The sequence below is a fragment of the Cervus elaphus genome, chromosome 26 (assembly GCF_910594005.1).
Source record: "Cervus elaphus chromosome 26, mCerEla1.1, whole genome shotgun sequence".
Classification (NCBI taxonomy): Eukaryota; Metazoa; Chordata; class Mammalia; order Artiodactyla; family Cervidae; genus Cervus; species Cervus elaphus.
This window is the reverse complement of record NC_057840.1, coordinates 35,975,948-35,988,140: the sequence shown is the minus strand read 5'-3', so window position 1 is coordinate 35,988,140 and position 12,193 is coordinate 35,975,948. Positions and strand designations below refer to the sequence as shown.

Here is a 12,193-nt window from a genome sequence, read left to right as displayed (position 1 = left end):
TTGCATTTCAGATCTGAGAATATAGGGAACCTGCTGGAACTTGGCTTCGCCTGTTTGAGTGTGGGCTTACTCTTGGCCTGCTGTTTGCATCCCCAGTGAAACATCATTGAGACAGTCATATAGTATTAGCCTGGGAGTGAAGAGACTATGTTTACACCTAATTTTTTATTACTTTTTTTTGTTTTTAGAAAATCTGGCATAAATTTAGAAAATCTAGAATAAATTAGGACCAACTTTCTATTCCTTTGTATTTATTTAGGTGCCAAAAAAAATCAACAGATATTCAAATGCTTTATGTGCTGAAAAGTATATTCATAAAATCTTCATTGTGTTGGATGTTAGCTTTAATTAATAAATAAAACCACATTTACGGTCCCAATTTAGGAGTATTACAAAATCTCAGATAATTGTTTTTTTAGAATTGGCTATCATGTAGGTCATGTGGGTATGTGGTATTGAGCCAAAATGATATCTAAAAGCAGAAACTATTTCAGTGGGTTTACCAGACAAGGTGTGAGGAATGAATTAATGAAATTTCTGAAACATATCCCTAATTGTCATAAAGAAGAGTAGCAAGTATGTTGAGGGGCAGTAAATTGTCATTGTAATCTTTCTGCTTCTTGACCTGATTATTCTCATATTTTTACTCTTTAGAAAGCTGTTTCCCATCTCACAGATTAATACAGCTTTTATCAGATCTGTGCAGAGTATGAACCTATGGCTGATTAGTTATTTGGACCAGGGATTAGGTTTACAGTCTGCATAGCTGCAGGCTGTGAAGCCCCTATGGAAGGGACAGCTGGATGACGGTCTCTGTCATTTCTAGGAGAAAGTGTCAAGACTGGATAGGATTGTTGCGGAACACAATCAGTTCTCCCTGGGAATTAAAGACCTGCAGGACTGGATGACGGACACGGTCCACGTGTTGGACTCTTACTGCCACCCAACCTCTGACAAGAGTGTGCTGGACAGCAGGGTGCTCAAGCTTGAGGTGTGTCTTCTACAAGAAATGTCTCTGATTTACGGAATTTGTTTTTCTCAAAATTTCTCACATCTCCATCTGCCTGGTGTGATAAGGAGACCAAGAATGGGGACTTCTTTGGTGGTCCAGTGGTTAGGAATCTGCTTTGCAATGCAGAGGACACTGGTTGGATTCCTAGTAAGGGAACTAAGATTCCACATGCCGCGGAGCATCTAAAAGCCCGCACACCACAACTAGAGAATCTGTGTGCTGTAACGAGAGTCCGCGTGCCACAACTAAGACTCTATGCAGCCAAATAAATGAATACATGACAAAATATTAAAAAAATAAATAAATCCAAGAATACTCTGCTGATATGATCCTGTTGACACAGGGAGGCCTTGCCTAAGCTTTCCCGAATCATTTGAGCCCAGATACATTCGCCCATCAATTCTTTACAAAACAAGAAATAACAACCCAAAGGTGGTTACTTGCTTGATATAGCCAGTGAATAGGCTACTTTCAAATGATATCAGATATATCTATTCTGAGAAAATACTTCAATGAAACATTTTATCAGGCAGAAACATTTCCCGTCTTGTTCAATTAACTTGCCTGCCTGTATCAGTTAGTCCATTCTTCTCCCATCATAAGAAATTCGTTCAACATGAGTTTACATTTGTGGTAAGGCAATCATTCTACATTCATTCACCTGTCATTTATACACTGAGTGTCTTCTAGGAGACTGGCACTCTATCTTGGTACCAAGGATTGAAAAATGAATGAAGTACGGTCATTGTCCTCAGGATTTTATAGTCTGAGACTGCAGACTGAGGCACAGGAGATAGTAATAGCAGATGGAGGCGTGCTCATGGAGCTGTGGGCACCTAGAGGACCAGAGTTGGGCAGGGATGGATGGTGTTGAGAGTTGGAACAGGTTTTTCAGAAAACCTGAGACTTGAGGATGGAACCCAGTGAGCAAAAGCTGAAGAAAACCAATGGTGTGTGTGGTGTGTGAGTTGCTGCCAGCACTTCCTTTCTGCTCTGGCAGAAGCTGATGACCAGGAGTGGCTGAAACTGAATCTGCAGAGACAGGCAAGCTCCAGATGAAGGAGAGAGATGAAGCTTTACCTTTTAGGTGATAAACACCCATTTTATAACTATGAATTCAAGTTATGTAGAAAAAGAATAGTGCTTGTGAAGAACTTGAAATGTATAAATTAATATAGACTATGAATTTATTTCTTTCGATTTGTTGTACAAGAGACCTTAACATTTATAGAGCTCTTCCTCCTGTGACCTTTGAGAATTTAGGAATCCTATTGTTGTCTATTTTTCATTTACTGAAAAATAGTAAACTTAAACTTCAGTGGAAATCAGGGATTATTCAGAGAATAATAAAGATCTGAAAGGCCAAGGCCACTTGGAGACCAGTGGGTGACTGGTAACTGGTTATTGGTTCCTGATACCACCAGCCAGTGACTCTCCTGGCCTCCTTCTGATCAGCCCAAGATATCCAGGGCTCAACACGACTGCAGGTCATCTGCTATCCACAGGGACTCTGAAATATTTAAAGCTAGCAATGTTAAACATACAGATGACAAAGGACTTCTGTATGGGCTTTTACAGGCTCTGTTATCAGTGAAACAGGAAAAAGAGATCCAGATGAAGATGATAGTGACCAGAGGGGAATCTGTCCTTCAGAACACCTCCCCGGAAGGCATCCCTGCCATTCAGCAGCAGCTGGCGAGTGTGAAGGATATGTGGGCCTCCCTTTTGTCTGCAGCAATTCGTTGTAAAAGGTTAGTGAAGCTGAAGGGCTACTGCCAAGTCATTGCTGAAAGATCTATAGAATGGCTCGGTAACACACTGTCCAGGGTTTCCCCCATCCTCTCTTTGTGTCTCTTTCTTTTTCTCTATTGCCCAGCTCCCTTATTTTTTGCCTCCTTCCTTCCTTCGTTCCCTCCTTCCTTTCTTTTCTTTTTTCTTCTTGGAAGAAAAGAAAGTGGCAGGTGCAACCTTGCATTTACGTTGACCTATAGCACTGTGTCTGTGTTTTTATGTAACTATAACTACATGTTTCTTCAGGTTGGTGTTCACTGCTTAAAAAGCCACAGGATAAATAAACGTTTAATCATGTGAAGATGTATTAGTTAAAACTAAACCGTTTACATAGGAAGTAGCCCCCGGAAACACCAGTGGGTGGTGGGAAAGAGCCATGAGGAAGACAGGGCAATCAGTAAAGGGTGGGGGCTGGAATTTACCCCCCACCCCCCCACACCCCAAAAAGCACTTCTGGGAGCCAGTGTAGATGGAGCATCTCTGGAAATTACCCATGGAGAGCAAAGGGGGGGAGGGGTGAAGCGGGAATGTTTGTAAACAAACTGCCATGCGTCAGTTTCCTGTCTTTTATTCCTTTTTTGTTTCTCTCCTCTAGTGGAGTTAAATATTGATTCTTTTATTGCCTCGAGTCTTGGCTCCAGAAAAGCCTTGCTCGGGGCATCTCTCCTTTTGCCTTCAAACCTCTTCCAGTGTCTCACGTGACTTGGTTACTGACTCCAGGCTTTATACCCCGTCCCATTTCTCCACCTGTCAGCCTGGACTTCACCATCCTTTGCTTCTCAAAGCTGTGCTTTCCAGAGACCCAGGCTTGGCTTTGATGAGCTGTGACCATTCAGCTCCCCCTCAAGCCTGCCCTGACCTGATCTGTGTGCTTCCTGCCGGGGAAGTGGACAGAGCAGACGCGGTGATAAGAGATCAGACAGACTGCATGTAGACGGCTTCTCAGTGTACATTACTGTCCTTTCACTTACCTTTCAGTCAACTTGAAGGAGCTCTTTCTAAGTGGACAAGTTACCAGGATGATGTTCGACAGTTTTCCAGTTGGATGGACGGCGTGGAGGCCAGCCTGAACGAGTCCGAGAGGCAGCACGCGGAACTGCGGGAGAAAGCAGCAGCTCTCGGGAAGGCCAAGGTCGGGCTGGGTTTCACGTTCGATTTGTCCTCTGCCTCTGCTTCAGCATTGCCACGGCTATACAAAAACATTCTGGAGAAGGAAATGGCAACCCATTCCAGTATTCTTGCCTGGAGAATCCCCATGGACAGAGGTGCCTGGTGGGCTACCGTCCATGGGGTCGCAGAGAGTCAGACATGACTTAGCAACTAAGCACGTACAAAAACATGCCCATCTATAGGCTAGGGCCGTCCACATAGCTGAGCTCTGTTGGGGGAGTTTACTGTAATTTCTAATGGCTTCTTAAACTTTTGTTTGTGGTTATTTTATTAGTGAGTGAAAAATGCCCCTTTCCAGGAAAACTTCATAGACCTGTGTTTTATGAAGTTTGGCAATTTTTAGTATGTTTTAATCGGGCTTGCCTAGTGACTCAGTGGTGAAGTGCTAATGCAGGTGATGTGTATTCGATCCCTGGGTTGGGAAGATCCCCTGGAGAAGGAAGTGTCAACCCACTCCTGTATTCTTGCTTGGAAAATCCCATGGACAGATGAGCCTGGTGACCTACACTCCATGGAGACGCGAAAGAGTCAGACATGTCTTAGCGACTAGACAACAACTACAAATAACTTTTGATATCTTTAGCCTGTTCATCCTTAAGAAGTAAAACTTTTTTTCTGTCACATCTTCCGTTCTTCACAGAATACCTTAGCTCTACCCTTGTACCTGGCCACCTTGTACTTACCTTTCTGAATTAGTTCAGAAGCCCCCATCTTTGCTCTGAACCACCACCACTGGAGGCTTAATTATTTCTTCTGTTCTCCGTCTTTCTCATCTCTTGATGACTTTTTTAGACTCTACACTTACATTGCTCCCTCTCTCAGTGGATAAAGTTGCTTAGTTTTCTTCTTATCCTATGCACATGGCTCTCTCACACAGAACAAATGCTGAGTAAAAGTTAGCTGAATAACTAAATGGCCTTGCCTGACCTATGCCAAGCCACTTAACATTTCTGGGTCTGCTGTTTGCATCTGAAAATTCTCATAATTATAGGTCTTGACTTCATAGTATTATTATGATGATTTATTACTTAATTTATTATATTATTCATCTAGTCAACATATACTTACAGAGAACTTGCTACATGCAGGCATTGTGCTTGATTCTAGGTAAATTAAACAGACCCAGGTTTCACTCTGGAGGTTGCACATGGACTCATTCGAGAATGATTGAATAAGTAAATGATTATAACTGGTGATGAGTGATATGAAGAAAACACTGCATGTGATGAGAGTCATTGGGATTGGGTTGATAAGGACATCAAGGAGTCGGGGGTGAGGAGGGACAGGAAAGGCCTCTTGAAAGAGGAGATGGAGATGATGCCCTAAGGAATTCAGTGCAGAGAAATCAGGTTGGGGAGGAGGTGGGAAAGAAGCATTTCAGATGGGGTAATCCACATGTCCATAGCCCCTGGGGAGGAGAGAACCTGGGTTGGATAGAAGGGAGCTGTAAGAAAGGCTGGCTGTTGCTGGAGCAGAGACTCAATGGGTGGGTGTCCAGGTGACGTGGTGGAGGTGGCAGGGACCTGATCTCGCGCTGTCATGAGGATCCAAGCCTGTGGATTTCACACTTGATCCTGACAGCCTGGGGAAGATAATCAGTGTTTTGAACTGGAGAGCAAAACGATCCCCTTTAGAATCTTAAAGCCTTTTATCACTCAAGCTGCTGTGTGAAAGGTGGACAAAGGAACAGGGCAGGAACCGGGAGCAGGGAATCTGCCTGGCAGGATATTACGCAAGTCCAGGGAAAAGATGATAGCAGCAGGGGCTAGGGGGCTTGCAGGAGACGGGAGGACACATGTCAGGGTACAGTGAAGAGATGGAACTAACAGGATCTCACCATGGATGGAGGGATAAAGGGTGACTCCAGTGTTCTGAATTGACCATCTGGGTGAGACTGGTAGCATTTTACTGTTTGACAAAAAGACCGAGGGGAGGGAGGTTTGGTGGTGGCTGGGGATGGATGGAAATGGAGTAGTGCTCAGGAGCCAATTTTTGGACAAATTAAATTTGAGATTTCCAAGTCTACTCAGAAAAAAGTTCTGGGCCCGATATCAAATACACACACCGTTCATATATCTATGTAGAGATAGATGGTGGATAGACTGTAGACTAACAGATAGATAACCTGAGATCACTTGTCAGCTATGCAGTTAAAATATCCTAACTTTACAAGTTAACATTGATTTGATGATATACGCAGTAATTCCTTTATTTTTTTAAAAAAATGTTCTCTAGTTATTAAACGAGGAGGTGCTGAGTCACGGCAGCTTACTGGAGACCATTGAAGTCAAGGGGGCTGGCATGACGGAGCACTACGTCACCCAGTTAGAATTCCAGGACCTGCAGGAACGATATGGAGCCATCAGAGAGCGGACCAAGGTACATCTCACCGTGTTCCACGCAGACCCACTGAAAGAGGGGTGTTTGGAGCTGTGCTTATTTAAAGATTCATTTGTTTGGGGGCGTGACAGGCTTGTGAAAGCAAACAGGACCAAAAAAAGCAAAATGAATTTTAATACTTAGACTACTCTACTGATAAAGCAAACAAAAACCCTAAACTAATGTTAGGATATGAAAGTTACTGGCGGAAAATAGTTCTCAACTAAAAAGTCCTCCAAATGTACCTATTGAAAAAAAAAATTGGGGGGAGCTTCATAAGGAAGAATCACAAATATCTTCATGTGTCTGGTGATGGAAAATTTTCTAAAGCAGGAAATAATCGCCAATAATATTTATCATTCTTTGCTTAAATCTCACAAAGAAAATAAGAAGAACTTTCCAGAGCACAGCCTATTTTATTAGAGTACATGGAAAACTGAATCTATGGTGAATCCAAATTCTCACTCAAGGCACAATATGAAAGTTTCAGTTTTATTCATTAGCAAAGATGTATTTTCATGACAAAGTTAATTCACTTTTTGGAATATCCATCTTACATTTCATAAGGAATTCAGAGATCAAGAAGTTAACTCAATGACATGATCTTTAAGACCCCCTCTGGTGGCTCAGTTGGTAAAGAATCTGCCTGCAATGCAGGAGACTCGGGTTCGACCCCTAGTCGGGAAGATCTCCTGATGAAGGAAATGGCAACCCACACCAGTACCCTTGCCTGGAGAATTCCATGGACAGAGGAGCCAGGCAGGCTACAGTCATGGGATGGCAAAGAATCAGAAATGACTGTGTGACTTTCACTTTCACTTTTTACTCATATTATGTTGGTTTTTTTGTTTTTCTTACATAAATCTTGACATTTTATTCTTCTAGGAAATGATTCATGTTTTAATGACTTAATAATCATGCTTTTCTAATTTTCCAAAAGTGAATTCTTAACAGTCTGTGTAGACTGCATGTAGTTACGTTTTCCCACCTTAATCATCTTAAATGCTAACAATAGGAAGCAGTAACCAAGTCGGAAAAACTAGTTCGCCTGCACCAAGAGTATCAGAGAGACTTGAAGGCATTTGAAGCTTGGCTGGAGAAAGAGCAAGAAAAGCTTGATCGATACTCAGTTCTTGAAGGTGATGCGCACACTCATGAGACAGCGCTGCGGGACCTTCAGGTAAAGTCTGCTTCCTTGTAAAACAAAGGACTTTTCATTCTGAATATGGAACCATTATTTTAAGTGAGAAGTGACTATGACCTTAAAGCCTATAAGTAGCAGATATATATTAAGTGACATCCTAGTAAGGTCTGATCTAGAGTGTTCTGGGACCTCAGTAGTGTATGCTAGTCGAAATTATTTGGTAGGTAGTTCAGACTGAGCAGGACTGGGACTTGAGGACTTTGTCCAACTACAGGGTGGCCTCTGATGGGAATGGCTAGTGGTCTAATTTATGGTGTTAACAGGCCCACCTGCCTGTTGCTCCCTAAAGGACTGAATTAGATGTGGGACACAGCTGCAGGAGTCAATAGCATGTGACACTTCTCAAATTCAAATTCTTAGCACCATCATAGGTCCTTTGGTTTTAACCCAAATCACCCACATTGCTGAGGATACAGGCCTAGAGTCACGGACCTAGAAGAAGGAATTCAAGGAGGTAAGAAAAGTACCAGTGCTTGGGCAAGCAGGCTGTGATTCGGAGCGAGATGGTAAACCTCAAGGGCAAAGTGGTCCTAACCCATTGACTTATTGCTACTGCAGGTAAAGATAATTAAAATATTATTCCTGCTTTCAAAGAACTTGCATTCTAAAGAAGTGCAGACCCATGGATGGATCATTACAAACAATGTGATGAGGACAATAATAGAATGACTCTATTATTGGGGATCTTATGGGAGCATCAGAGAGAGCCCATAATCCTACCTAAAGCAATAGGTAGCCATCAAGGGGTTCCCAAGAAGGGGAGACCAGACACATAATAGAGAATGGAGAGAAAGATCGACAAGACAGCTCTGTGTTAGAACTTACTAACTGCTGTCAGCCCTCACTGGAAGTGGTTCAGGATTGGGCAAGATCTACCCAGTGTTTGCATATGGTGGAAAAGCAGGACTGAGATGGTCATTGACATAACATTTCTGCCTATTTCAGTGGCTTTCAGGAAGAACTGAATAATGGCAGGAGTGCAGGGTTGGGATTAGGAAGTTCAGACTCTGATTCACGGTGAGACCTGGTCCTGGATGACTCTGGGCAGAGAAGAGCTTCCCTGACTCAATTTTCTCTACAGCATTGTTCTGAGGAAGGATTAAATGAGATGGGAGAAAAATCTTACTTGAACAGTAGTCCATTCGTGAAGTAAATATATAGTAGAAGTTGGAAGGCTCATAGTTTCATTTGCTTCTTTAAGGATCTCATCCGTTTTATTTTTAATAATAACATATCCAGGTCTCTTAGGTTTAGCTGTTATAATTTATCTTAGCCGAATGGGCTTTCTTTTCTGTCTATGACCTCTTCCAGCATTCACTGCAGACTTTCTTGGCAAGCAAATTCCAAGCTCTCCAGACTTCTGTGGAGGAACTGGGCCAAGAAGTCACTTGTCATCAGCAGATATTTCTCCTGTCCCAGAAGAAAATATTCACTTCAGTCAATGTTATTCTGGCTCAAACCTAAACCGGACTCCAACCTCTCATTTCACTGTGTATTAATTCTTATTGACACTGTCTTATTTTGAGTCACCACAACTTTTATAAAGGAGGGGAGACACTAGAGGCCAAAACTGGTGGTGGAGAATGGTGACATTCCAACTGCACAGCAGAGCTCCTTCAGGGTCCTAATGTCCCACAACTGGCTTAGTGATCTCGGGGTCTGCCAGCAGTGTGGACCACATTTAAAATTATTTTGTATTTGGGCTTCTCAGGATGCGCTAGTGGTAAAAAGGACCTGCCTACCAATGCAGGAGACATAAGAGACATAGGTTCAGTCCCTGGGTCAGGAAGATGCCCTGGAGAAGGAAATGGCAACCCACTTTAGTATTCTTGCCTGCAGAATTCTATGGATAGAGAAGACTGGCAGACTGCAGTCTACCAGGCTCCTTTTGTATTCACTGACAGTTTAATTTTGGGTCATAGAACATACAGATTTTTAAAACATTGAAACCAGATTCTAAGCTAGTACCTTTGGGGACTTCCCTGGTGGTCCAGTGGTTAAGACTCCACGCTTCCACTGCAGCGGCTATGGGTTTGATCCTTGGTCAAGGAACTAAGATCCCCTGTGCTGCACATGACAGCCAAAAAATGAAACTAAATAAATTTAAAAAAAATATTGGACCATATTTCCCCCTCAGAATAAATCCTTGAAATGTGGGATATATAAGAATTTCTCTAATACAGTAGTGATTTGTAGAATAATGAAAACTGCTATAAAATAGGGAAAGAGTGATATATTGAGATTGACTAGGGCACAGATAAGTACACTGTATCTCGGAACCTGTTCTTTAAATAAAGTTTTGTTGAAATGTAGGCACACCTGCTCATCTATGTAGCATCTATGGCTACTTTGATGCCACAGATGGCAAGGTTACATAGTTAAGTAGCTTCAGCAGAGATTGTATGGCCCACAAAGCCTAAAATATTTATTATCCAGCCCTTTACAGAAAAAGTTTGTCAACTCCTGAATTAAGGAAAGAGATTGTGTAAAATTAGCTTTAAATTTTTTTTTTAAATTTTGGAATAAAATTTCTGTTTATGGTTATTTTGATTAATATTTTACCATATAAATTGTCCTTCTTTTCCAATTACAACATTCTTATAGTGCTATCATAGCTGAGGAAAGTGTATCTATAGTCTGAACTATAGAAGATCGCTATTTCTATAGGTAAAAGTTGTCAGATATCAGCAATTTCATTAGTATTAAAGATTTTTTAAATAATATTGTATTCTAAATAAATGTGATGGTACTTTTAACACTTTGGTGGGATTTGACTTGGCCCCTTTCAACCTTGGATGATCAGATCAAGTAACACAAGGATATAGTGTTTTGCCAACACCTTTAGAGGTATGACTTTTCTATCGAAAATAGATGATGCTTTTAAAAACGTGGTTCATACCGAATTTGTAGGGTGCATTTCTGGGACTATGCTTTGGTGGAGAGAAATATGTTTGTACCTAGGAGTACCTGATGGGCAGGGGCTTCCCGGGGCCTGCTAGTGGTAAAGAACCCTTCTGGCAATGCGAGACACATAAAAGACATGAATTCCATCCCTGGGTTGGGAAGATCCCCTGAAGGAGGGCATTACAACCCACTCTAGTATTCTTTCCTGGAGAATCTCAAGGACAGAAGAGCCTGGTGGACTGCAGTCCATGGGGTGGCAAAGAGTCAGGCACCACTGAAGTGACTTAGCATGCATGCGCATAACTGATGGACAGGTGTGATAACTCAGCCTTGCAGGTTTATATGCCCTGTGCCCTCCAGGGCCAACTTCTCTTAGCCATCACATTCCCTAGAACAGCTTCAATAAAGAATCCCTCCTTAGCAGAAAGAAGGTCTATCATTCTTTTCTCAGCCAAAAGTGGAGCTCTGATCCCATTCAGTATCAAATTCAATGTCACAGCAAGAAGACTTAGGCTCTTTAAACAGATTAGGGGCCACAAAACTCCTGGGTTATTAGACTAAACAATAATCCTTTAATCACTGTGCTTTCGCCTCCAAGCTAAAAAGCCAGATTTCAGAGGTTGCCTCTAACATGACTGAGAAAAACACTTCTCGCTATGTGTGTATCTGTGTGTGTGTGTGTGCAGTTTGACAATTTTAACTGGAAACATTTCAGAATCTCCCTCCTGACTTGGGAAACAGTGTTCAGTGTTAGGTACACATTTTTGTCGGAATCACCTTGTTCTTTCCTAACGTGAAGTTCAAGAGGGTGCGGTTGGCTTGAGTGAGACATGATCACCTGTGCAGGTGTGAAATGTGAACGAGGTGTGTGACAGCCACGCCTTTCCCCTGCAGGAGCTCCAGGTACGCTGCGCAGAGGGGCAGGCCCTGTTGAATTCAGCACTGCACACCAGGGAGGAGGTGATACCATCAGGCATCCCGCAGACAGAGGACCGGGCTCTCGAGTCCCTCCGGCAGGACTGGCAGGCTTACCAGCAGAGGCTGTCGGAGACCCGAACGCAGTTCAATAATGTGGTCAACAAACTGAGACTGATGGAACAAAAGTTTCAGCAAGTAGCTGAGTGGCTGAAAACAATGGAGGAGAAAGTGAATCTCAGAACTGGACGTCAGTCTAGCCGGGCTGCCAAGGAGATACAGTTACATCAGATGAAGGTACTATTGGTGTGAATTCCTGATGTTTGTCAAAGTAGCAGTTGCCTTGCATAGTTCATTTCTTCAACTATTTAATAAATTTTGGTCCAAGGTTTAGATTTTGAAAAATCTCTTTCTACTTGCAAGAAATTTGATATAAATTACAATGGAGCATTCTTCTATGAGAAATTATTTATTAGAATCCTAAGGTAGTCTCTTTTATTGATAATAGAATATAGTTTAATGAAGTATTTTATATTTTTCCCACACTTTATTACCTTGCTTGGTAAAGATACATGAATGCTAGTGATGCGATAATTTAAGTTTATGGTTCTGTCTTGAAATTGCTCTAATGTACTACATTTTTATGCACATTCAGTGCACATGATCAAAATTACGCTTAGGCCTTTGGAATTCATTTTCCTTATTCATCTGTTTTAAAATTTATCTAAGTACAACAGAAGGTATAAAAATATATGTAATACAGACAGAAAAGCATTCAAACTCGTGTGCAGTTTTATAATGTTATTATAATTTTTTAT

General features: G+C 41.9%; 1 protein-coding gene across 3 annotated transcripts in view; it reads left to right on the top strand.

The window, feature by feature from the left end:
• The window catches only part of SYNE1 (spectrin repeat containing nuclear envelope protein 1), a 482,339-nt gene that overhangs the window by 248,731 nt on the left and 221,415 nt on the right, over positions 1–12,193 (top strand). For all 3 annotated transcript variants that reach the window (XM_043888326.1, XM_043888327.1, XM_043888325.1), the window contains 6 exons: positions 827–991; positions 2,591–2,763; positions 3,782–3,935; positions 6,209–6,352; positions 7,368–7,532; positions 11,355–11,672. In XM_043888326.1, the coding sequence (XP_043744261.1) occupies positions 827–991; positions 2,591–2,763; positions 3,782–3,935; positions 6,209–6,352; positions 7,368–7,532; positions 11,355–11,672 (1,119 nt within the window). The remainder of the gene's footprint in view (positions 1–826; positions 992–2,590; positions 2,764–3,781; positions 3,936–6,208; positions 6,353–7,367; positions 7,533–11,354; positions 11,673–12,193) is intronic.